The 26,674-nt window shown below is 42.4% G+C and overlaps 2 protein-coding genes across 11 annotated transcripts; both read left to right on the top strand.

The window, feature by feature from the left end:
- Positions 1–14,165, top strand: LOC106561283 (uncharacterized). 9 transcript variants are annotated; one of them, XM_014125061.2, is made up of 12 exons: positions 1–290; positions 3,186–3,273; positions 3,447–3,771; positions 4,402–4,495; positions 4,963–5,050; positions 5,271–5,595; positions 5,806–5,899; positions 6,000–6,087; positions 7,211–7,535; positions 12,418–12,511; positions 12,610–12,697; positions 12,895–14,165. In XM_014125061.2, exons 3-12 carry the CDS (start codon positions 3,492–3,494, stop codon positions 13,501–13,503), a joined length of 2,085 nt encoding a protein of 694 aa, XP_013980536.1. In that variant the 5' UTR covers positions 1–290; positions 3,186–3,273; positions 3,447–3,491; the 3' UTR covers positions 13,504–14,165. The 9 variants fall into 9 exon arrangements, with proteins under 9 accessions (XP_013980536.1, XP_013980533.1, XP_045544242.1 ...); XM_014125058.2 differs by having other exon boundaries at positions 3,420–3,771; XM_045688287.1 differs by adding an exon at positions 2,514–2,577 and having other exon boundaries at positions 13–290; positions 3,186–3,771.
- Positions 14,166–14,556: 391 nt separating this feature from the next.
- On the top strand, positions 14,557–22,847 carry LOC106561292 (protein FAM3C). 2 transcript variants are annotated; one of them, XM_014125083.2, is made up of 10 exons: positions 14,557–14,827; positions 14,950–14,982; positions 15,491–15,565; positions 15,797–15,871; positions 16,067–16,190; positions 16,839–16,897; positions 17,009–17,059; positions 22,015–22,099; positions 22,346–22,472; positions 22,641–22,847. In XM_014125083.2, the coding sequence occupies exons 1-10, from the start codon at positions 14,809–14,811 to the stop codon at positions 22,728–22,730; spliced, it is 738 nt and encodes a 245-aa protein (XP_013980558.1). In that variant the 5' UTR covers positions 14,557–14,808; the 3' UTR covers positions 22,731–22,847. The 2 variants fall into 2 exon arrangements, with proteins under 2 accessions (XP_013980558.1, XP_013980559.1); XM_014125084.2 differs by having other exon boundaries at positions 14,593–14,827; positions 14,950–14,999.
- Positions 22,848–26,674: the final 3,827 nt, after the last annotated feature.

Below are 26,674 nucleotides of genomic sequence, written 5' to 3'. Positions count from 1 at the left end.
CCTGCCTAGGCTACGAAAACGTTAGCTCCTAGCTAAACAACGAATCAAGCGCTGGCAAATCCAAAGTTCTTTGTTGAAACAAACTGCACCTTGAAGATAATTTTTTTTTATCAATCTCAACGAGATGGTGGCTGAAGGATAGCTACAACTACCTACCTACTCAGCTATTCTTAGTAAGCTCACTGGATGGAACGCTTGTGCACGCTTCCTTCCTGTAAGTGTTCACTTCTCCATTCTTTCGCTGGCCCAAATGGTGGACCCAATGCCCGTCACGGATAGCTCTTATAAAAGTGAGTAGCTAATGTTATTAGCTCATTTCCCTTGTCTCATTTAGTTAGCTGGCAGAAGGTAAATTGTAACGTGTGCAATTGCAGGTTGTTTTGCTAGTAAAGTCATTTATTACGTGGATAGTTTTTATCAGCTGTGCCTCCATCCGTTGTCGAGATCTCTAGCTTGTTATATACAAGATGATTACAATACAGTGTTTTGTTTACGGTATCTGAAAAGGACGTCAAGAGGTTAATAGAACTCTGTTCCTCCAATGAGGTTATTTTCACAGGAAAAATAAATGCTGCCAAGGTTCCCTGGAAGTATTTTTTTATTTAACCTTTATTTAACCAGGTAGGCCAGTTGAGAACAAGTTATCATTTACAACTGCAACTGGCCAAGATAAAGCAAAGCAGTGTGACACAAACAACAACAGAGTTACACATGGAATAAACAAATGTACAGTCAATGACACAATAGAAAAGTATTTATACAGTGTGTGCAAATGAGGTAAGGCAATAAATAGGCCATAGTAGCGAAATAATTACAATTTAGCAATTAAACACTGGAGTGATAGATGTGCAGAAGATGAATGTGCAAGTAAAGATACAGGGGTGCAAAGGAGCAAAACAATTATAATATGGGGATGAGGTAGTTGAGTTGGCTATTTACAGATGGCCTATGTACAAGTGCAATGATCTGTGAGCTGCTCTGACAGCTGATGCTTAAAGTTAGTGAGGGAGATATGCCTCTCCAGCCTCAGTGATTTTTGCAATTCGTTCCAGTCATTGGCAGCAGAGAACTGGAAGGAAAGGCAGCCAAAGGAGGACTTGGCTTTGGGGGTGACCAGTGAAATATACCTACTGGAGCGCGTGCTACGGGTGGGTGCTGAGATAAGGCGGAGCTTTACCTAGTGTTAATGTTGCGACAGTTCTTTTCTGGTAACAGAACAAAATAGTCAGTACATATTAACCTCTAATTCATCTGTACTTTAATTAATGCAAACACGTGTATGGTAAATATGTCGTCCGTATACGGTCTCTCTGTGACACCTCGCAGGGCAAAACAGAGAAGAGAACGTCACATTCTATTGTTCTCTCATTTATACCGAGAGATATTTCCCGCTCAATGCCGACCTGTCCGAGGGAGGAGGAGCGTGGTTTAAACTTGCTCCTCCTGTCGTCGGCGTGTAGGCTGATCCCAGCGTCGTGACGCACTTCCTGTTGCCGGTTCTAGTTCTTGTCTTCAACAGATGATTTACTCGTAGTTTATGTACTTAGCATAGCTTCCCCAGTATTATAAAGGTTATGCATATAAATAGCCAGTTCAACCCTAACACTAGCAAAGACTTATAGATGACCTGGATCCAGTGGGTTTGGCGACGAATATGAAGCGTGGGCCAGCCAACGAGAGCATACAGGTCGCAGTGGTGGGTAGTATATGGGGCTTTCGTGAAAAACGGATGGCACTGTTATAGACTGCATCCAATTTGCTGAGTAGAGTGTTGGAGGCTATTTTGTAAATGACATCGCTGAAGTCAAGGATCGGGAGGATGGTCAGTTTTACGAGGGTATGTTTGGCAGCGTGAGTGAAGGATGCTTTGTTGTGAAATAGGAAGCCGATTCTATATTTAATTTTGGATTGGAGATGCTTAATGTGAGTCTGAAAGGAGAGTTTACAGTCTAACCAGACACCTAGGTATTTGTAGTTGTCCACATATTCTAAGTCAGAACCGTCCAGAGTAGTGATGCTAGACGGGCGGGCATGTGCGGGCAGCGATCGGTTGAAGAGCATGCATTTAGTTTTACTTGCATTTAAGAGCAGTTGGAGACCATGGAAGGAGAGTTGTATGGCATTGAAGCTCATCTGGAGGTTAGTTAACACAGTGTACAAAGAAGGGTCAGAAGTATACAGAATGGTGTCGTCTGCGTAGATGTGGATCAGAGAATCACCAGCAGCAAGAGCAACATTGATATATACAGAGAAAAGAGTCGGCCCAAGAATTGAACCCTGTGGCACTCCCATAGACTGCCAGAGGTCCGGACAACAGGCTCTCCAATTTGATACACTGAACTCTGTCTGAGAAGTGGTTGGTGAACTAGGCGAGGCAATAATTTGAGAAACCAAGTCTGTTGAGTCTGCCGATAAGAATGCATTGATTGACAGAGTCCAAAGACTTGGCCAGGTTGATGAATACGGCTGCACAGTATTGTCTTTTATTGATGGCGGTTATTATTATCGTTTAGGACCTTGAGCGTGGCTGAGGTGCACCCATGACCAGCTCGGAAACCAGATTGCATAGCGGAGAAGGTACGGTGGGATTCGAAATGGTCGCTAATCTGTTTGTTAACTTGGCTTTTGAAGACCTTAGAAAGGCAGGGCAGGATAGATATAGGTCTGTAGCAGTTTGGGTCTAGAGTGTCTCGCCCTTTGAAGAGGGGGATGACCACGGCAGCTTTCCAATCTTTGTCGATATCAGACGATACGAAAGAGAGGTTGAACAGACTAGTAATAGGGGTTGCAACAATTGTGGCGGATAATTTTAGAAAGATAGGGTCCAGATTGTCTAGCCCAGCTGATTTGTAGGGGTCCAGATTTTGCAGCTCTTTCAGAACATCAGCTATCTGGATTTGGGTGAAGGAGAAATGGTGGAGGCTTGGGTAAGTTGCTGTGGGGGGTGCAGAGCTGCTGACCGGGGTAGGGGTAGCCAGGTGGAAAGCATGGCCAGCTGTAGAAAAATGCTTATTGAAATTCTCAATTATAGTGGATTTATCGGTGGTGACAGTGTTTCCTAGCCTCGGTGCAGTGGGCAGCTGGGAGGAGGTGCTCTTATTCTCCAAGTATGTCAGGGTTGATGTATGAAATTTTATACACCAGTATACCGCAACCAGGTTTATATCTATCTTTTAACGGTGCAGTGCAATTCTAAGGGGATTGGGTCTTGATGGAAAGCTGACAGTTGACCAGATTGCCAAAAAGTTGGAAAATCTGAAGACCAGATACAAGGTAAAGTGGGCTTGTGTTCCTCGAAGACTGAGATTTGGGACTTCTAAAATAAGTGTTTTCTGATATTGTCAATATTCACTGATCATGAAGTCAAAACAAAAAAGCCTCATCCCAGCCATAGTCCCACTTTTGTATTTGTCTTTTAGGACTTAAAATACATTTTTCTTGGCAAGGACACTGTTGCTACCAGCATAGCCTCCTGGCCCTGGTTCCAATTTATGGGCGAGGCCATGGAAGGACGCCTCTTCAACAGCGCCCAAGTTTTGGCAGTGGCATCTTTGGCTGGTGAGGCTCCAGGTTCTTCCTCACCATTAACCAACGAGAGAGGACAGGGGGGTGACGGTGCTGACATTTTGGAGTTCTTGATCAAAACTGAGATGGAGGACAGTGTGGGGACAGAGAACTTGGAGGACAATGCAACAGTTAACACTGATGCAACTCAGACTGAGGGCCCTACTACTATGGGCTGGCGAAGAATTTCAGAATGCTCGTATAAAAGTAAGTGAGTTGGGGATCCTCTGATTCTGTTGACCATTCAAATGATTTCTTCAACCTTAATTTGACCAGGAGGTCTGTTTAGTCCAGGGCTCTCCAACATTGTTCCTGGAGAGCTACCATCCTGTAGGTTTTCAGCCCAACCCCAGTTGTAACTAACCTGATTCAGTTCAACTAATTATTAGAATCAGGTGCTGTAGATTAGGATGGATTGGAGCAAAAACCTACAGCACAGTAGCTCTCCAGGAAAGGGTTGGAGAACCCTGGTCTAGACTCTGGTCTTTAAGGTTCCCTAGTGGCGCAGCGGTCTACGGCACTGCATCTCAGTGCTTGAGGCTACACACACCCTGGTTCAAATCTAGGCTGTATCACAACCGGCCGTGATTGGGAGTCCCATAGGGCGGCACACAATTGGCCCACAATCGGCCGGTGTGGGCCTTCATTGTAAATAAGAATTTGTTCTTAACTGACTTGCCTAGTTAAATAAAGGTTAAATTCAAAAATAATCATTGAATTGTAGTTATTGGTTGTTAGCAAGCTTGCTGCAAAAAATGGTGTTATTTGATACATGGTAATATATGCTCAATCTGATGTACCTGATTCATATTACTGACATTGGTTCCTGCTTATCAGTGACGGAGCAGGAGACGGAGAGAATGATAAAGCTGCGTGCCGTGAATGAGGCTCTCTTCACAGGCAGAAAACATACTGCCAAGCCTGCCTGGAGGTGAGTATGTTTGGGAAGGACATATACAGACCATATTTTGGCCCAGCACATCCTGTGATTATCTGTCCCAAATCCACCTCCAGCTCCTTTGCACTTATGTATGTCTAAAAGGACTGGATAGGTGTTAACAATATGGTGATAAGTCTTTCTAGCTCAACTTGGAGCTATTACATATTGCTTATACCTATTTGATCATTTCAGATTTCGTTAACTGCCCTAAATGAGAATTTGTTTGCAAATTGTTGTCTTCGGCATTTTTGTTTCTCTCACAGGAGGCTGCTGAGAGGAGGACGGCTCATAATAAGGGCTGGAATGGAGTAAATGGAATGGTATCAAACACATGGAAACCATGTATTTGATGAGTTCAATTACCATTCCATTGATTTCGTTCCAGCCATTATTTTGAGCCCGTCCTCCCCAATTAAGGTGCCACCAACCTCCTGTGTTGTCTCCATGTTTTCTTGCAGAGCTATTTTGAATGAGTTGGGCCTTCAGGGAAAGCTGACTACTGACCAGCTTGCCAAAAAGTGGGATAACCTCAAGAGGCGATATAAGGTAATGTGACGGCAGTACTCAACTAGCGTATTTGTGTGTGTCATTTTCATTCTTGAATTTTTTTGTGTAATGTATTAGAAACATTCCCCAAGTTTCTTGAAGTTATTCTTGATCCACAATGTATCGCTCTCTCATCACCTCCTGCACACATCTCTTCTCAATTCTACTCCACACTGCTTTGTCCACTGAACCCAGACACTGTGTTCCTCTTTTGGTGCAGGAGTTGAAATGTCCAGCCCGCAGCATGGAGAGCAACCCAAATTCCTGGCCCTGGTTCTACCGCATGAATGATGCCATGGAGGGACGATTCGCCGGCTGCGCCCCCATCCTGACGCCAGTAGTAGAGGAGGGTGATGAGGAGTTTGAGCCCTCTCCACTACCAAGGAAGCGGGCTCGTCGGACGCCAGGGAGGGGGGGGATGTCTGAGTTCTTGACAGAGTCTGAGATGGATGAGCTGGTGGAAACGGAGGAGAGGAATGGAGCAGCCGTCTTCCAAGGGGCCACCATAGGGGAGTATCACACAGCCACAGAATTGTCATATAAGCGTAAGTGATGATGTTTTGCCTTTCAAAGGGACTATTTGCTCAAAATACAAATCAATATGATTTTCCACTTTCTTGGAATGGTATTGGTTGACCCAGACAGTTTTTAAAGTGCATGTTTGAGTTATTGGCAATAAGCTAACTAGCAACAAGTTACTTTGATAACAATTCTTTGTGAAGAATAACGCTAGTTGTTATATTTGCTTGATTTAGTGACTGAGGAGGACACCAAGAGATTGATAGAGCTGCGGGCTTCCAATGAGGCTCTTTTCACAGGGAAGAGAAATACTGCCAAGCCTGCCTGGAGGTGAGTTAGCTTGTGTTGGAAGAAACTTTGGCTAAATAAAAATGTGATATTTCCAGTCAATGTACTCAGTTTATTTTATACTTCCATTATTTCTCTGTAGGGCTATAGTAAAAGAGATGGGCCTCGCAGGAAAGTTGTCTGCTGACCAGGTTGCCAAAAAGTGGGACAACCTGAAGACAAAATTCAAGGTATTGTAACTAGTGTGTGTCCATGATTTTTCTCACCCTGTTTATCAGGGGCTGTGTGTGTACTTGCACATGTACACTGAGTGTACAAAACATTAGTAACACTTTTCCTAATATTGAGTTTCACCCCCTTTTGGCCATAGAATGGCCCCAATTCATCAGGGCATGGACTCTACAAGGTGTCAAAAGTGTTCCACAGGGATGCTGGCCCATGTTGAATCCAATGCTTCCCACAGTTGTGTCAAGTTGTCTGGATGTCCTTTTGGTGGTAGACCATTCTTTTTATATCTTTTTCTTTTTTTAAATTATATATATTTCTTTACTCTCTTTTTCTCCCCAATTTTGTGGTATCCAATTGGTAGTTAGTCTTGTCTCATCGCTGCAACTCCCCTTACGGACTCTGGAGAGGCGAAGGTCAAGAGCCATGCGTCCTTCGAAACACAACCAAACCAAGCCGCACTGCTTCTTGACACAATGCCAACTTAACCCGGAAGCTAGCCGCACCAATGTGTCGGGGGAAACACCTTACACCTGGTGACTGTGTCAGCGTTCACTGCGCCCAACCCGCCACAGGAGTCGCTAGTGCGCGATGGGACAAGGACATCCCTGCCGGCCAAACCCTCCCCTAACCCGGACAATGCTGGGCCAATTGTGCTCCGCCCCATGGGCCTCCCGGTCGCGGCCGGCTGCGACAGGTGGTGGACCATTCTCAATACATACGGGAAACTGTTGAGCGTGAAAAACCCAGTGGCGTTGCAGATCTTGACACACTCAAACCGGTGTGCCTGACACTTACTACCATACCCCGTTCAAAGGCACTTTTGTCTTGCGCATTCACCCTTTGAATGGCACACGTACATAATCCGTCTCAAAGTTTTAAAATAATAATTTAACCTGTCTCTTCCCCTTCATCTACACCGTTTTGAAGTGGATTTAACAGGGGACATCAATAAGGTATCATAGCTTTCTCCTGGATTCACCTTGTCAGTCTCATGGAAAGAGGTGTCCTTAATGTTTTGTACAGTCAGTGTATATGTACATGGATGCTCATATGTGGGACCAGAAGATGGATAGGTCACACTAAGTGATATCTCCTAATAAGTTTATATCTTCTCTTATTCCTTAGGACTTGAAGTATCCGCCGCGTGGCATGGAGAACCAGAGCACCCCTGCCTCCTGGCCTTGGTTCCAACTCATGAATGATGCCTTCGAGGGCCGACTGGCCGCGAGAGCCCCCAAAATAACTCCCATATGGATGAGCGAGGAAGACTACTTGTTTGTATCCTCGCCGGTGCCTACAGAGAGAGACCCGTGTCCCATGCCAGAAAGGAGTGAGATTTCTGAGCTGGAAGAGGGAATGAGACCAGAGGGGACAGAGGTGGATGGAACGGTTACGTTCTTAGACACCAGTGGAGAGGAGTGCCCCACACCTGTGGAATTCTCCTATAAAAGTCAGTGTCATTCCTTCATTCTTCATGTCTCCGAAAGTACTTTTCAAGGAGGATAAAATTATACTTTTAGAAATCAAATTTCATGAGTTAAAAATTGATTAATGTTCTCAGGTGTATATGAACTAGGGCTGTCCCCGACTAAAATAAATCTTGGTCGAACGAGAGTAGTTTTTTCTTTTGAGCAATCGATTGGTCGAAATTTAAAAACGTGTACTTTTTCAAATATTGACACACCCTATGTGTTTTAATAAAATCAACTATATGTACTGAGCTTGTCTGCTTTAAGCATGCTGTTTGAGTAAATAATAATGACACAAATGACTCGAGGGAGCCAGAGATCAAGATAGCCTAACCAATAAGTGGGGGAAAATAGCTGCTGCTGGCCTTCAAAGATTCTGCCCTGCCGTTACACTCCTGAAGTTGCCGGTAATAGGCTACACCAGGGGTCGGCAACCTTTTTCCATTTGGAGTGCCAATTTATCTTACCATTTCTATCGATCTGCGTGCCAGTTATGATTTTCATATGCACAATTGTGTGGAACAGTTTCATTTAATTTATAGTCTTTTGTATCTCAAAATCATTGTAATGTGGTTAATCTAAATTCTATCTAGCAAACAAATAAAAACATGGTAGCCTGCAGGTATAAAATATCCTGATAAATATACTATAAATCACATTGGCTGTCTGCAACGAACTTGAAACAAGTATCAACTGTGTCCGGCCCAAAGCCCATGCTAGCAAATTTTCTAAATTGTATAAAAAAATACTGGGCCCTCCGTTTCCCACACCAGTGAGCTTAGGACAGACACAGCTGTAGGCTATTTGTGCAAGGGATAATAAGTAATCAAGTATTTTGAAGTTTACACTGGATCAGAGCAGTACATTTTTCCCTTTCAGGCCGAGTGGTTATCAAAAGGGAGAGAGCTGGAAATATTTGTCAAATACATTGAGGAACTATTGTCATTCTCAATGGAATCTAAAAAGAGACTTTTGTTTACTTGCTATTTGAGTTGAAGACATTTTTAATTTGAGAAGCTCCACATCTCAATAGTGGTAGTGAGTTTAGATAATCAGAAATGCTATCCAACATCCCCAAATAGGCACATTTATAGGCCTACATTTGCGCACAAGTCAGGTAGCCTAGGCTTACTTCTATATGCGTAATCAGGTGCACGTCCTTACTCAACATTGACAGGAGCACTCCAAACAAAAGACAATGGATTTTGTTTTTGACAACTTGTAAATGTTAAGAAATAAACCAAAAACTTTTTCTCACAAGTGTAGCATAGGTTGTGAGCTCTGCAAATAACGTTTCCACTCCGACAATGAGAGCGCTTCACGACTGTAATAATAATATTGAATGCATTTACAGAAATTACCGTAACCAAACAAATATTGTAGATTAGAAATTGTGAATTGAAGTAAATGTAGGTTACTACTGGTGATTATATGTAATGGGGAATTGATAGACACTAACAATCAAAAGGGCAAACAATTCACACAAGGAAGTTATGAAACAATAAATGCGCACGAAATGGCGGGAGAGACGTGCTTTGTGCATCTTAGCCACACTCCCCTTTTCCTTGGATAGTGGCATCCCCGCGGCTTCCTCAATGGATTTAGCCCACTGAGACCAGCGCGAATCAGACATGTCAAGTGTGCCATGAAAAAATCTATATATTTGCTGACTGCTCAACTAAAAAAAAATCTTGGCCGACGAAGAGCCTATCGACCAAACAATCGACCAGTTGACTAAATGCCGTCAGCCTTAATATGAACCATATACAGTGCCTTCAGAAAGTATTACTCCTTGACTTATTCCACATTTTGTAGTTACATTCTGAATTCAATATTGATTCATATTTTTTTATCACCCACCTACTTACTACACACAATACCCTATAATCAAGAGTGAAAATATGTTTAGAAACTTTTGCAAATGTATTCAAAATAAAATGCAGATCTAATTTACATAAGAATTCACACCCCTGAATACTTTGTAGAAGCACCTTTGGCTGAGATTACAGCATGAATTGTCTTGTACAGTGCATTCAGAAAGTATTCAGACCCCTTGACTTTTTCCACATTTTGTTACATTTTAGAATAAGGCTGTAATGTATTACATTTAAATGTTTTCCTCATCAATCTACACAAAATACCAAATAATATAAACCAGTTTAGACATTTTTTTACAAAAAAACACACCATATTTACATAAGTATTCAGACCTTTTGCTATTAGACTCAAAATTGTGCTCAGGCTTCCATTGATCATCCTTGAGAAGTTTCAACAACTTGATTGGAGTCCACCTGTGGTAAATTCAATTGATTGGACATGATTTGGAAAGGCACACACTTGTCTATATAAGGTCCCACAGTTGACAGTGCATTTCAGCAAAAACCAAGCCAGGAGGTCAAAGGAATTGGCCGTAGAGCTCCGAGACAGGATTGTGCCGAGGCACAGATCTGGGGAAGGGTACCAAAAGAATGTCTGCAGCTGTGAAGGTCCCGAAGAACACAGTGGCCTCCATCATTCTTAAATGGAAGAATTTTGGAACCACCAAGACACTTCCTAGAGCTGGCCGCCTGGCCAAACTGAGCAATTGGGGGAGAAGGGCCTTGGTCAGGGAGGTGACCAAGAACCCGATGGTCACTCTGACAGAGCTCCAGAGTTCCTCTGTGGAGATGGGAGAACCTTCCAGAAGGACAACCATCTCTGCAGCGCTCAACCAATCAGGCTTTTATGGTAAAGTGGCCAGACAGAATCCAGTCCTTGGTAAAAGGCACATGACAGCCCACTTGGAGTTCGCCAAAAGGCACCTGAAGACTCTCAGACCATGAGAAACAAGATTCTCTGTTCTGATGAAACCAATATTGAACTCTTTGGCCTGAATGCCAAGTGTCACGTCTGAAGGAAACCTGGCACCACCCCTATGGTGAAGCATGGTGGTGGCAGCATCATGCTGTGGGGATGTTTTTCAGCGGCAGGGACTGGGATACTATTCAGGATCGAGGGAAAGATGAACAGAGCAAAGTACAGAGAGATCCTTGATGAAACTCTGCTCCAAGGCACTCAGGACCTCAGACTGGGGCGAACGTACACCTTCCAACAGGACAACAACCCTAAGCACACAGCCAAGACAACACAGGAGTGGCTTCAGGACAAGTCTCTGAATGTCCTTGAGTGGCTCAGCCAGAGCCCGGACTTGAACCCGATCTCTGGAGAGACCTGAAAATAGCTGTGCTCCGACGCTCCCCATCCAACCTGACAAAGCTTGAGAGGATCTGCAGAGAAGAATGGGAGAAATTCCCCAAATACAGGTGTGCCAAGCTTGTAGTGCCATACCCAAGAAAACTCGAGCCTGTAATTGCTGCCAAAGGTGCTTCAACAAAGTACTGAGTAAATGGTCTGATATTTCAATTTTTTTATATTTAATACGTTTGCAAACATTTCTAAAAACCTGTTTTTGCTTTTTCATTATGGGGTATTGTGTGTAGATTGATGAGGGGAAAACAATTTAATCAATTTTAGAGTAAGGCTGTAACCTAACAAAATGTGGAAAAAGTCAAGGGGTCTGTATACTCTTCCGAATGCACTGTTTGCTTGTATTTGGTATTTTATTAGGATCCCCATTAGCTGTTGCAAAAGCAGCAGCTACTCTTCCTGGGGTCCACACAAAACATGAAACCCAATGACAGAACATCAATAGACAAGAACAGCTCAAAGACAGAACTACATAAAAAAAATGTTTTTACACGTAGCCTACATATCAATGCATACACAAACTATCTAGGTCAAATATCTGCATTTGAGGATTTTCTCAAGCAATAAGTTGGGTGGGGAGTGTGGGAGAACAGCAATCTTTAAGTCTTTCCAAAGATTTTCAATTTGATTCAAGTCTGAACTTTGGCTGGGCCACTCAAGCGCTTTCACATTTCTGTTCTGAAGCCATTCCAGGGTTGCTGCCACCATGCTTCATGATTTGGATGGTGTTCAGACCATGCTGTGCCTGGTTTTCTCTAGACATAGTCCTTTGCATTCAGGCCAAATGGTTACAATTGTCTCATCAGATCATATAATCTTTTGCCTTATGCGCCGATTCTTTTACATTCCTTTTTGCAAACGTCAGGTTGCCATGTGGCTTTTTCTCAGGAGTGGCTTCCTTCTGGCCACTCTGCCATAAAGTCCAGATTGGTGAAGTGTTATAGATATTGTTGTCCTTCTGGCCAGTTCTCCCATCTCAGCCAAGTAGTTCTGTCAGAGTGGTCATTAGGTTCTTGGTCATCTCCCTGACCAAGGTCTTTCTTGCCTGGTTGCTCAGTTTGGTCAGATGGCCAGCTCTAGGCAGAGTAGATCCAAATTTGTTCAATTTCCCAATGATGGAGACCACTGTGCTGTTGGAATCTTTCAACACTCTAGAAATAGTTTTACACCCTTCCCCAGATATATGCCTCATCACCACTCTATTTCGGAGCTCTACAGCCAGTTCCTGGGACTTCATGGTATATTTTCTGCTCTGACATGCACTGTCAACTATGGGACCTTACATAGACAGGTGTTTTCTTTCTAATTCATCTCCAAACAATTCAATTGGCCACAGGTGGACTCCAATGAAGTTGTAGCGACGTCTCAAAGATGATAAAAGGAAATTGGATGCACCTGAGCTCAATCTGGAGTAAAGGGGTGTGAATACTTATGTAAATGAGATTTCTGTATTTCATGATGTGTGAGGGGGGGGGAAAAATATTTTGAATTCAGGCTGTAACAACAAAATGTGGAATACGTCAAGGGGTATGACTACTTTATGAAGGCACTGTAGGCAACAATCAAGAAAAACATTTTGGCAAACAAATAGTAACTTTATTTTTGTTTTGATGACAGTGACAGAGCAGGATACGAGGAGGCTGATTAAGTTGCGTGCGGCCAATGAAGTTCTCTTCACTGGGAGGCGAAATGCTGCCAAGGCTGCGTGGAAGTGAGTAGGATTTAGTATGAAAATAAATGTCAATGACCAAGCACTAAAGTCAGATATGCATAATCAACACTGATCACAATGGTTATTTTTGTGTGCAGGGCCATTTTAAAAGAGTTGGGTCTCCTGGGAAAGGTGTCAACTTACCAGGTGGCCAAGAAGTGGGACAACTTAAAAAGAAGATATAAGGTAAACTGTCAAGTGTTTCCGGCAAATTTCTGCAACATGAAATAATCAAACTGTAAATAGATCAAAATCAGAATGTTTATATTGAAGGACCAATCCTTAATGTCCATGCATTTCTCAAACACTTTCACCCAGCTGAAGTCTGCTCTGTTTGTATTCTACACTGTGGTCACACTTGTCCCCTGTTGTTCCCTGAACAGGACCTGAAGTACCCTCCTGTGGGCATGGAGAGCATAGCAGACAACGCTGCTTCCTGGCCATGGTTCTACCTCATGAATGAGGCCATGGAGGGCCGCCTCGCCGCCAGCGGACCTGTCTTGACCCCTATAACGGAGGGTGATGACCCCGAGCCTTCCCCTTCACAGTCCTCTCGAAATAGAGGATGCCCATTGTTGGAAAAGGATGACATCACACTGGAGTACGAACAAGAGATTTATGTGGACCCCACCATAGAGGAGTGCCACCGGGCCACAGCGGAGTGTGAGAGTGCACTGAGAGAGGAGAGGTTGGGTAGGGGGCCAGCAGGGGGCACTGCTGCTCAGAAGTCAGTGACACTGGAGAGAGAGTGGGAGATGGTGGAGAGGGAGAGGGCAGCGATAGAGGGGGATAGAGCGGCGGTAGACAGAGAGCGGCAGTGGCTGGAGAGCGAGAGAGCCAACTTGGCAAGAGACAGGATGCTGTTGGAACAGGACATGGCGGCACTGGGTAGAGAGAGAGAGGCCTTTGAGAGCCAGAGGGCAGCAGTGGTGATGAACAGTGCTACAGGCGTGCACACTGGACACGTCAACCACTGTGGGATGGGGATGTAGACTTATGGTATTAACTACCTTGGAAGCCAAGGACTGATCAAGAGCCTTCAAGTAATTTAAAGAAGACTTTTCAGCATGTTTTCACCTTATTGGCTCGAGATTAATAAATATTTTACACTCATAAGAGAACGCGCTTTCTTTGATTTGTGATTGATACATTCAAAACATCTAAACGAAATAGTTTATTAAACTAACCAGTGACAGAGTCTTCAATCTGTAACATTGTGAACTTGTTTTGAATGTCATTTGAGAATTTCTGTTTCTTTTGACAGAACAGGCTAATGATGTCATGTAACCCTTAGTGTTTGTGGTGTGACTCATTATCTCAATGACCTCATCCTGTCTTTTCAGTCTCAGTTGCAACTATATTATAATATAAGACAAAATTAGCACCATAAGTGAGAGAACTGAATTTGTTATAGAAGTGTTAACTTTTTATGTACTGACTACTTTTCTCAAATGTGACAGCTGTTTCCATTTTCAAACCATGAATATGCTATAAATTACTGCCAAAAAAGTATGGAAGTGAAATTTTGTTTGAGAAATCAAATCACAGTATGACCAAAGCTCAAGTGAGAAATGTGACGGAATATATTTTTTGAGGAAGTAGTACCCACTCAACAATTGTGTATAGCCTACAATAAAAAAGACCATACTCTGCTCATGATTTTCTTGTTATTGGATCTGTACAAATGTAGAGGACTAGGGGCTAAAATCAATGGATGGTTAGGTTTGAACGCAACAGCTATTTTATTTAACCTTTATTTAACTCAACATAGTAATGCATGGAATGAAATATGTTTGTATTGAAATGCCCTTTGTAGCCAGCTGAAGAAGCTTTGCTAGGAGAATCTCCAGGTGGACTTTATAAAGTCCTTGTCTAACCCGCTCCACTGGCTGGGACAGTGTGCCAAGTGCTGGGACAAGTCCTTCTTTCTTCCCGGACCTGGTTGGTCCTGCAGTTCCGCTCACTGTACTGGAGGATGCAGCCGCTGAGTGTTTCCGGGTGGAAAGGTTCCATATTACCCAGGAGATTCATTGCCTCTTTTCTTGCATAGGCCTTGTTCAAACATAATGCACAATGTGTTTCTGACAGGCAATTGCTGTGCATAGTGCTGCAGTAGTATAATGTTTTGAGAGGGGGTGGAGAAAAGGGAGGGATGATTGAGTCAAAGAATCTGGTGAAGAAACTTAGCTTTTAACCTAACTGGATCAACCTGACTAGCAACCTGCTGCATTTGCTCTTTTGTGCTTCTCATAAGAGGCTTCTCATACAGGAAACGGGAGAGAGCGTAATCAGATATCATGCTCACTGTACGCATAGGTAAGTCATATTTTCCCATAAAATGCCAATGTTTTATGTTTACGGAGAAATCTGTATATCAATCTGTCTCTCTGTCAATACAGTATTTACTTTAAGAACAATGACAAGTTAATCTCTTGTAGGACAAAGGGTGCATAAAACACAGGGCCCCACAAGTAAGTTGCAAAGCCAGGTTTGTTTTATGCATGTTTTATGTATTACTGCTCAATATATGAATGTTTTAATAGTGTGTATAGAGTACTATGGAATAACTTATTTTATGAACAAATGAATAAACAAGATTATAAACAGAGGGGCTAAGACTACCAACCAACAATGTGGTTTTACTGGTAGAGCAGTCTTCTATTTATCTCTGGCTCAGGCCAGTTAGGTGTTATTAACCCTTTCCTACTGTAGGGTGAGTGTAGAAATATACTTTAGTGTTTAGTGTAGGGCCCAGATCCTAGCTTGTGATGCATGCGAGTACTGACTTTCTCATAATTCATGCATTTACTGTATGTCAATAGGAAATTGGATTGAACATGAGTGAAATCAGCCCTTTGGTTGTACATTTTACAGTTGTAGTCATGCATTCATTGACAGCTGTCTATGCTTGTCCACAATATATAAGTGACTTGGAGATTATCCCGTATTAGTACGATATCTCCATTATTTATCTTGCAGGACTTCTTCCAATCATAGCAGTGCTTGGAGTCTTTGCTGTTTTCTTTGCTGTTTTCCTCATAATGCGGTCTCAAAGTAAGTATTGATGACAATGTTTGTCACGCAAGGACACATTCATTTGATAACGACTATTAATTACATGCTGTTAATAAAACCGGCATAACATTTCAATAAAAGTTTGTCATCTAGCCTAGCTACTGATGAATTTATAAGGAAAAGTGTTAATGTTTTCTTCAAGAGTAAGTACCCACTACAATAGTTCCCATTCATAATGATACACGCTGCTCCTTCCCCCTATTACTCTAGGCCACACCCTCTCCTGGTATCCTGAGTTTCCTGGTCCAGAGTGGCTACAGGTGCCAAATGTACCCCAAGAGACCAGTGAGTAATTAGAAGGATGTGTATTTCCACCTGTGCAACATGTTTGGGCTACTAGCATCCACATATTCAAAATTTAAACAAAACAAAGTTGTAGCTGGCAAGGCCAAAAAGCTAGTCTATCCCATCAAATTAATGGTATGGGGAACCATTAATATGTGTGATTGTGTGTGTTTCTCCTCCTGAATACTTGCGCAGCCTCCAGACAAAGACCAAGTCCGTGTGGCATCCCAAAGCCCTGTCCAGAGGGGGACTTCAGCTGTTTAATCACCAGTGGAGCTGCTAATGTGGTTGCACCCAAAATCTGCATAGAGGGCAAAATGTAAGGAACATATCCCTGTGTGTGTTGTTACAGGTTTTTTTCCATTCATGTTTTGTGGTTGGACTTTTAGCACGTAGGGCTCACTGTCACCTTGTTATTCAGTATGTGTTACACCTGTGCTGGTTGCGATGTCGTTAGTGGGAAGGTGTTTCACCTGAGCTTGCCCAGGTGCTATTTAAGAGTGGCTGGCCCACTGTTCCAGTTCTCTTGATAGATCTGAAGGGTTAACATCTTTAGTTGGCGCTCCCTATTTTTATTTTGTAGACCAACAAGCCTTTATCTGGTGTCGCGCCACACTTTTGTTTTGCTTCCTGTCTTTACATTTGGTGTGGGTTTTACTTTTGTTTGCTTTTTCTTGGGCAAAGTCAGTCGGCGCTCATGGTGGGTGTTTTACGTTCCTGTTGTTGCTAGTCAACCTTTAGTGGACACCCCCATGAGTCTTTCAGAACCCCTCCTAAAACCCCACCTGTTTTGGTTGTTGGTCAGTGACTCTTTGTTAGTGCCCTCTTCTGTTTGAGCACTGTTTAGTTTTTTTGCTGGGGAACGTATGTGTGTGAGTGAGAGCGATATCTTGATGTAGAGTGTCCTATTGTTCACTGTTGTGGAGGGGTTGTCAGGTTGTAAGACTCTGTTCTATATTCTCTTCAGGGTTATGGGTTATGTGGAAAAAAATGTAGGGTACGGAATTAACATTGCTGTTGTGAATGGTAAGTCAAAAGGTTATATACACATAGTATTAACAGTTTTCTTATATTTTACATCTTGTATTCAGTGTTTATCTGATTTTTAAATACCTAATTAGTCTCTTTTTCACACAGGGAAGACGGGGGAGGGTATGAAGACAGCATTTTTTAACATGTATGATGGTGGTAAGATTGTTTACAGCCCCCTATAAAAAAATTGGCTTGAGGACCATGTACACTGCCTAGTGACCATCTACACACCACATTGCAGTTTTAACATTTTGCTAATCTAATTTGTTTAAATTGGGCACTTTTTTACCAAGCTACACAACATGCTCCACATTTCAAAGTGAAATAAATGATATAAAAAAAATACAATTATATCCCAGTGTTACATATTCAGAAGACTGAGGCAGGGTTTTATCTAACCTTTTACCTTTCATATTTCTTTGAGCCTAACAAACTCCCCAGTCCCTGCCGGTGACAAGCATACCCATAACATGCCACCACAATACTTGAAAATAGAGTATCAACATTGCATTCACTACACATTACTGACCTGTATGGGGGGGGGGGGGAAGAAAGCCTGTGTTAAACTCCACTCTAAATCATTGATTCTGTTTGCAAAAAAGCAGTTAAGTAATACTGCAAGACAACACGGCAAAGAAATATACTTTTTGGGTCAAATCCAGTACAACAAAGTGAATCCCTATTTATTTTCAAGTATTGTGGTGGCAGCATTATGTTATGGGTATTCTTGTCATCGGCAGGGACTGAGGAGTTGGTCGGGATCAAATACATTTGAAAGGAGCAAAGCTCAGGAATTGCACACATTTTAATGCCAAAGACATACCAGAATGGCTTTCCAAGAGGTTTTGAGTGGTCCAGTCTATCCTGAAATAAATTTGCTTGAAAATCAGAGACATACAGAGGATATACCAAACACCTTCCTAATATTGAGCAGCACCCACCACCACATAACAGCCTAATTTCATCGGTGCCTAGACTCTACAAGGTGTCACAGGCTCCGAATACAACAGGTGTTACTGTGAAATGCTTACTTACAAACCCTTAACCAACAATGCAGAATATTTGCTAAATAAAGTAAAAAAATGTACACAAAATAACTAACGAGGCTATTTACAGGGGGTACCATTAGAGTTAATGTGCGGTGGTACAGGTAATATGTACAGTGGCAAGACAAAGTACGTTAACCCTTTGGAATTACCTGGATTTCTGCATAAATTGGTCTTAACTTTTGATCTGATTCATCGAATTCACAATAGACAGTGTGCTTAAACTAATAACACACAAATCGTATATTTGTCTAAATGTAATATATTTTAAACATTCACAGTGTAGGTTGGAAAAAGTATGAACCCCTTGGCTAATAATCACCAAAAGTGAATTGGAGTCCAACCAATGAGACAAGATTGATGTTTCTAAGAGCTGCACTGCTCTATAAAAAACACTCACAAAATGTAAGTCTGCTATTCACAAGAAGCATTGCTTGACGTGAACCATACCTCGAACAAAAGAGATCACAGAAGACCTAAGATTAAGAATTGTTGACTTGCATAAAGCTGGAAAGGGTTACAAAAGTATCTCTAAAAGCCTTGATGTTCATCAGTCCACGGTAAGACAAATAGTCTATAAATGGAGAAAGTTAAGCATTATTGCTACTCTCCCTAGCAGTTGCCATCCTGCAAAGATGACTGCAAGATCACAGCGCAGAATGCTCAATGAGGTTAAAAAGAATCCTGGAGTGTCAGCTAAAGACTTAGAGAAATCTCTGGAACTTGCTAACATCTCTGTTGATGAGTCTACGATACGTAGAACACTAAACAAGAATGGTGTTCATGGGAGGACAACATGGAGAAGCCACTGCTGTTCAAAAAAAACATTGCTGCACGTCTGAAGTTCGCAAAAGAGCACCTGGATGTTCCACCACGCTACTGGCAAAATATTCTGTGGACAGATTAAACTAAAGTTGAGTTGTTTGGAAGGAACACACATCACTATGTTTGGAGAAAAAAAGGCACAGCACACTGACATCAAAACCTCATCCCAACTGCAAAGTATGGTAGAGAGAGCATTATGGTTTGGGGCTGCTTTGCTGTCTCAGGGCTTGGACAGGTTGCTATCATTGACGGAAAAATTAATTCCCAAGTTTATCAAGACATTTTGAAGGAGAATGTTAGGCTATCTGTCTGCCAATTGAAGCTCAACAGAAGTTGGGTGATGCAACAGCACAGCGACCCAAAGCACAGAGGTAAATCAACAACAGAATGGCTTAAACAGAAGAAAATATGCCTTCTGGAGTGGCCCAGTCAGAGTCCTGACCTCAACCCAATTGAGATGCTGTGGTATAACCTCGGGACTGGTTCACACCAGACATCCCAAGAATATTGCTGAACTGTAACAGTTTTGTAAAGAGGAATGGTCCAAAATTCCTCCTGACCATTGTGCAGGTCTGATCCGCAACTACAGAAAACATTTGGTTGAGGTTATTGCTGCCAAAAGAGGGTCAACCAATGATTAAATCCAAGGGTTCACATACTTTTTCCACCCTGCACTCTGAATGTTTACACGGTGTGTTCAATAAAGTCATGAAAACGTGTAATTGTTTGTTATTAGTTTAAGCAGACTGTGTTTGTCTATTGTTGTGACTTAGGAGAAGATCAGATCAAATTTGATGACCAACTCATACAGAAATCCGGGTAATTCCAAAGGGTTCAGATACTTTTTCTTGCCACTGTACATGTAGGTAGGGGTAAAGTGACTATGCATAGATAAACAGCGCGTAGCAGCAGCGTAAAAAAAGGGTGTCAATGCAAATAGTTTGGGGAGCCATTTGATTAACTGTTTAGCAGTCTAATGGCTTAGGGGTAGAAGCTGTTAAGAAGCCTTTTGGACGTAGACTTGGCACTCCGGTACCGCTTGCTGTGCGGTAGCAGAGAGAACAGTGACTAGGATGGCTGGAGTCTTTTACAATTTTTAGGGCCTTTTGACACCGCCTAGTATAGAGGTCCTGGATGGCAGGAAGCTTAGCCCCAGTGATGTACTGGGCCGTACGCACTGCCCTCTGTAGTGCCTTATGGTCAGATGCCGAGCAGTCGGATGCCATACCAGTCAGGATGCTCTCGATGGTGCAGCTGTAGAAACTTTTTGAGGATCAGAGGGCCCATGCCAAATCTTTTCAGGGGAATAGGCGTTGTCGTGCCCTCTTCACGATCTTGGTGTTTGGACCATGATAGTTTGTTGATGTGGATGCCAAGGAACTTGAAGCTCTCGACCCGCTCCACCACAGCCCAGTCGATGTGAATGGGGGAGTGCTCGGCCTCCCTTTTTCCTATAGTCGACGATCAGCTCTTTTACCTTGCTCACGTTGACGGAGTTGTTGTTGTCCTGGCACCACACATGTCTCATCATTGTCGGTGATCAGGCCTACCGCCGTTGTCGTCGGCTAACTTAATGATGATGTTGGAGTCGTGCGTGGCCACGCAGTCGTGGGTGAACAGGGAGTACAGGAGGGGACTGAGCACGCACCCATGAGGACCCCCAGTGTTGAGGATCAGCATGGCAGATGTGTTGTTGTTTACCCTTACCACCTGGGGGTGGCCCATCAGGAAGTCCAGGATCCAGTGGCAGAGGAAGGGGTTTAGTCTCAGGGTCGAAAGCATTCGACAGGGATGCTGGCCCATGTTGACTCCAATGCTTCCCACAGTTGTCAAGTTGGCTGGATGTCCTTTGGGTGGTGGACCATTCTTGATACACACGGGAAACTGTTGTGTGGAAAAACCCAACAGTGTTGCAATTCTTGACAAAAACCGGTGCGCCTGGCACCTCCTACCATACCCCGTTGAAAGGCACTTGCCCGTTCACCCTCTGAAAGGAACACATACACAATCCATGTCTCAATTATCTCGCGGCTTAAAAATCCCCTTCATCTACACTGATTTAAGTGGATTTAACAAGTGACAACAGTAACAGATCATAGCATTCATCTGGTCAGTCTGTCATGGAAAGAGAAAGTTTTGTATACTCAGTGTATTGCTGCCCATAAATTATTCCCAACCAAATTTACTGAGCTTGAGCAATTCTGACAAAAACAATGGATATACAGAGTTCCATAATTATTGGCACCCTTGATAAAGATGGGTAAAAAAATATATAATACAAATACTGGGCTATATTCTATGCTAAATAAAATAGGAGAATTATATTATTTTATACTAATACAATTTATCAGATTTAAAAAAAACTAGTACTCAACAAAAAAAAGGGGTCAAAATTATTGGCAACCCTGTTTTCAGTACTCCAGCACTCTCCCCTTGCGAGAATAACGACAGACTGTTTCCAAAATGTTTTGAGAACACATTGGGATAGATTTTAGATCCTTCCTCCATACAGAACCTTCCCAGATCCTTGATATCCTTCGTCTGCGTTTATGGACTGTCCTCTTTGATTCAAACCACAGGTTTTCAATGGGGTTCAAGTCCGGAGACTGAGATGGCCATTGCAAAATGTTGATTTGTGGTCAATTAACCATTTCTTTGTGGATTTTGATTCATGCTTTGGATTGTTTTGCTGGAAGATCCACTTGCGACCAAGTGTCAGCCTTCTGACAGAGGCAACCAGGTTTTTGGCGAAAAATGTGCAGTTATTCAAAATGAGTAAACTGTAATGGCTTCCAATGGTGCTTCCACCAAGAATTAACTGTGAGGTGTGAAGACATATGCAATAAAGACTTAATATTTAAAAATGTATTTAGAACATTGTCTATCATTTGAAACTATTATTTAAGGCAGAAAAATGTGAAGATTGCAAGGGGTGTGTAGATTTTTACCAGGCACTGTATTTCCTACTTAGCAACATTAGTTAAATGCATCACCACCCTTTCCATGATCGGTTTCTGTACCTTGTTATAAATGTTGAGCTATTAACCAACCAGATACAATCATTCCTGTATAGGTTGGTCAACTATATCCAGCACATTGAAAATTGAAGTACAGTGTTTCTTAAAATAATACATAGATTTTGTTCAATTTGAGTGTACATAATTCTAATTTTCACTCCTCAGTAAAGAAGAAAACCATTTGATCATGTTGAAAAGGTGACAAGATGTCCCTGTCTTGCAGATATTGAACCTCTGGTGGAGTTTCTAAAGTCCATTGAGAATGGATCCATTGTGTTGATTGCCACCTACGACGACCCAGCTACAAAGTGAGTCACGTTTCATTTTAACATTAAATCAACTTTCATGGCAGAATTTGACCAATATGGTCATCCAGGATACTATATGATAATGTTTTGGGATCTTTGGAGTGTGCACCAAAATCATTTAATTAATTGAAGCGCTCTGCATGCTCATACAAAGTCCTATAGCAAGCCTATTCATATTGTTTTTAGTGATACAATTAATGACGGTAGTGAGGAAAAATACTGAATGGTTTAGTAATTGATTGACAGATTGAACGAAGAAGCAAGGAAGCTTATCAGAGAGCTTGGCAGCTCTGCTATCCAGTCATTAGGCTTCAGAGACAACTGGGTCTTTGTTGGAGGAAAAGGAGCAGATGTCGCGAGTACCTTGGAGAAGGTAATACCATACCAACATGTATAATATGTTTTCACTGTCTCTGTTATCCAGTTTTTTGGATTGCACCTGCAGTTCCCCACTTTTTACTGATATAATTTGAGGTGGATGAGCTATGTGGTTATGTTGCTGTTGCAGGAATCTAATTGATCTGTTTCCCCCCCCCCACAGCATATTAAAAACAATAAAGACAAAAACAAGTATGACTCCTGGCCAGAGATGATTGAATGGCAAGGATGCTTACCACGCTATTTGGAGTGATTGGTACCAAAAATGTTGTTATCCTGCCAGACCCCATATCCACTGTAAACATTTGCACATGTTGTGATGTCTGTATTACTCTGAAAAATGCATAATAAACAACAGTTTGGCCTTGTCTATGAAGTAATTTTTTGGCAAAATACAGAGTTATCTGTTTTAACACAGATAATAGAGCTCGGCAGCTTGTAGTCCTTCAAACTGGAAATGAGTTACCTGTGGTTCATTCAGCCATTTTTATTGTGGAAATTGATGGGGAAAGAATGGGGTTTTGGGATAAACGCTGAAAATAAGGTCTGTGGTTAACACTGGCTTTGAAGGTCTTATACGTTTTGTTCTATGCGATCAGTCTATGAGACCTTTGGTCTCTGAGTTGGGTGAATCAGCTTTTAGTTTTCTTGCACCTTATATTGTGGAACAAGCTTCAAAATATACGTAAATGTGATGTTTTGGTGCCTCAAGGGCAATTCATAAAGCTGATTGAGGACCTTATTACTGATGAATGTGTTTGTTTTTTTGACCATGTCTTTCTAAAAGCAATTTGTATTTATATTTATATGCATGCATTTTCTGTAATTCAGGGCTTGTCTGTAAACGGGACCTTGGTCTCTGTATGACTCCCAGATAAAATAAAGGTAAAATAAAAATCTGACATTTCAAACATCAAGGTAGGTATTCAGGTAACAATCATGTAAGTAATAAAAAATAAACAGTGCAGATAACAATTACCATCGTCAACTCAATCATCTCTTTCCTGCCAAGGTAGGATTTACCCTCCACCCTCCATCCTCCTCTTCCGAACGTCTCCTTTCCACTTTGAAGGGTATTTTACTTTCTTGGCTGGCCCATTCTCCTCCCCTCATTTGTGCTACTACTCCTGTACAACTTTTTATTTCTAGTAGCTACATAACACAAACAGCTTACTGAGATGTTCCACTATATGACAGATGTGCTTATAGGCGTTGTCATAAAAACAGAATTACATTTAGACACATACACTACACAGAGACAGCAATGGAGTGGGAGGATTCTGCGTTGGGCTGACCAGTTAATCAGCTAGCTACTGTACATGGTTGACACTGCAACAAGTTTAGCCAGTTGATCTAGTGGTGACCGAATGTGATAGTTAGCTATTGCCACACCTGTTTAATCTGTTCACTCTTTATGCCAATGACAAGGTGGCTAGTTAATTTAGCCAACAAGCAGAGATCATATGATTAGCTAAAAACAGGAGATTAAACATTCTGTCAGATTGAGATTCTGGGTTAGCCATAGCAAACTAGTTAGCTACCTATCCATTTAGTTTGCACTCGCCCTCAAAACACAATTTCAACTGCAAAATTATATAAGAAAAATATTTATCTTACTCCAGAAATCTATAATATTACTAAGGCAGAGTATAATTGTGCAATTTACCTCCCTTGATCGCATGTGGCTAAGAATCCACAAACAATCTCCAAGGACCTCAGTAGTGAAGAAGTGGGCTTTACTTACTAGCGTATTGATGCCCCCTAATGGTCACGTGATCAACACATTGACAGTCTTTTACTTTGTCAAATTCTATTGATCAACAATGAATGTATCGACGCCTGCGACTTCATGGGACTCAATTCACATTATTTACAGTATGTTGCCATCCTGTCTATTTATTTGTGCACTTTTCTCAGGAACAAGACAAAAAAACACCGAAGTACCCTTCAAGCTCATCATTAAGCTCGGGACCCTGGGTCTAAACCCCACCCTGTGCAACTGGGTCCTGGACTTCCTGACGGGCCGCCCCCAGGTGGTGAAGGTAGGAAACAACACCTCTACTTCGCTGATCCGCAACACATAGGCCCCACAAGGGTGCGTGCTCAGTGCCCTCCTGTACTCCCGTTCACCCATGACTGCGTGGCCATGCATGCCTCCAACTCAGTCATGAAGTTTTGCAGATGACACAACAATGTAGGCCTGATTACCAACATTAACGAGACAGCTTACAGATAGGAGGTGAGGGCCCTGGCGGAGTGGTGCCAGGAAAATAACCTCTCCCTCAACGTCAACAAAACGAAGGAGCTCATAGTGGAGTTCAGGAAACAGCAGAGAGAGCACGTCCCTATCCACATCGATGGGACCGCAGTGGAGAAGGTGAAAAGCTTCAAGTTCCTCTGCGTACATATCACTGACGATCTGAAATGGTCCACCTACACAGACAGTGTGGTGAAGAAGGCACAACAGTGTCTCTTCAACCTCAGGAGGCTGAAGAAATGTATCTTGGCCCCTAAGACCCTCACAAACTATTACAGATGCACAATTGAGAGCATACTGTCAGGCTGTATCACCGCCTGGTACAGCAACTGCACTGCCCACAACCCCAGGGTTCTCCAGAGGATGGTGCAGTCTGCCCAACGCATCACCGGGGGCACACTGCCTGCCCTCCATGACACCTACAGCACGCGATGTCACCGAAAGGCCAAAAATATCATCAATGATAACAACCACCCGAGCCACGGCCTGTTCACCCCGCTACCATCCAGAAGGCGAGGTCAGTACAGGTGCATCAAAGCTGGGACCGAGAGACTGAAAAACAGCTTCTATCTCAAGGCCATCAGACTGTTAAATAGCCATTACTAGCCGGCTACCACCTGGTTACTTAACTCTGCAACTTAGAGGCTGCTGCCCTACGTACTGTGTTACTCATACTGCTTTAATAATTTCATATGTATATACTGTATTCTGTTTTACTGTATTTTAGTCAATACCACTCTGACATTGCTCGTCCTAATATTTATATATTTCTTAACTCCATTCTTTTACTTTAGATTTGTGTGGATTGTTAGATATTACTGCACTTCTGGAGCACACAAGCATTTCGCTACACCCGCAATAACATTTGCTAAATATGCATATGTGACCAATAATTTTTGTTGGGGAAAAAGCATAATAACAAGCAAATGTCTTAGTATTTGCTTCCTAAAAGCCTTGATTATATTTCACCATCTTTCATTAATAGTAATTCATTGCAATAGTATCAACATTAAAAATTATAGTAATTATGAAAATAATAATTCTAACTTGTCTTGCTTTCTTTTCAGTTTGCATTAGCCTCAAACAAGCTAGGGGAATTTTACTGTAGAGCATTTTCATTTGAACAATTTCGTTTTTATTCTAATGCAAAATTGAGAGAACCAGTATTTTTGTTCTTATGGCTATATAACTTATATTAGAATAACACATAACTAAACCCACCCACCCCAGACTTTAGAAAATATGATTTTATCTGATTTGTTTTTCAAGAGCTACACCATGTGTATATGTATATAGTACATTCTCCTCCTCTTCCCCGTTCCACCCCACACAACTAAAGTGAAACCACTTGTGACAGTTTTCACACTGGATGTCACAACGTCCACAGGTGGCGCCTCTCCCTGTTCGGGCGGCGCTCGGCGGTCGTCGTCGCCGGCCTACTAGCTGCCACGATTTCCTATTCTGTTTCAGTTGGTAATGTCTGGTTAGGGTAGCACCTGTTTTTTGTGTTTAGTAATTAGTTGGGTATTTAGTCTGTCTGTTTTGTGTGTGGGGTTGTGCGGGATTGTTTTGTGTCTGTTGTTGTAGGTTGGGGGATTATTTGTTCTTGTCCTTAAGAATACGTTACGCGTTTTGGCATTAGGGTTGCTGGCCTGCGTCCCGCTATATTCCTAGACTGTGTTTGTCTTGCTGTGGAATTATTTTTACCCTGCCTTGTCGGTTCGGTTCTTTGGACTTGCATTCTTTATTAAACGTGTTTCACGTACCTAAGTCTCCTGCGCCTGACTTCACCCCTCCTACAGAACTACTTCTGACAGAATCCCGCACCACAAATGGAGTCAGCAGGAGCCGAAGTGCCAGCCCCGTCCGTGGAGGAACAGGTCACCCAACACGCCAACGTCCTTCATCGCTTGGGGGCTGCGATGGATCAGGTGTTGGCG

The sequence above is a fragment of the Salmo salar genome, chromosome ssa10 (genome assembly GCF_905237065.1).
Source record: "Salmo salar chromosome ssa10, Ssal_v3.1, whole genome shotgun sequence".
In the NCBI taxonomy this organism is placed as follows: Eukaryota; Metazoa; Chordata; class Actinopteri; order Salmoniformes; family Salmonidae; genus Salmo; species Salmo salar.
This window is presented reverse-complemented; position numbering and strand designations above follow the sequence as displayed.

What these genes read in the sequence shown, in the direction of transcription:
- LOC106561283 (XM_014125061.2), top strand. Translation starts at nt 3,492, where the DNA reads ATGGGCGAGGCCATGGAAGGACGCCTCTTCAACAGCGCCCAAGTTTTG. An exon ending in ACTGCCAAGCCTGCCTGGAG is followed by an intron (nt 4,496 to 4,962) that starts GTGAGTATGTTT and finishes GTTTTCTTGCAG; the next exon opens with AGCTATTTTGAATGAGTTGG. An exon ending in ACCTCAAGAGGCGATATAAG is followed by an intron (nt 5,051 to 5,270) that starts GTAATGTGACGG and finishes CTTTTGGTGCAG; the next exon opens with GAGTTGAAATGTCCAGCCCG.
- LOC106561292 (XM_014125083.2), top strand. An exon ending in AAATGTACCCCAAGAGACCA is followed by an intron (nt 15,872 to 16,066) that starts GTGAGTAATTAG and finishes ATACTTGCGCAG; the next exon opens with CCTCCAGACAAAGACCAAGT. An exon ending in TACGACGACCCAGCTACAAA is followed by an intron (nt 22,100 to 22,345) that starts GTGAGTCACGTT and finishes ATTGATTGACAG; the next exon opens with ATTGAACGAAGAAGCAAGGA.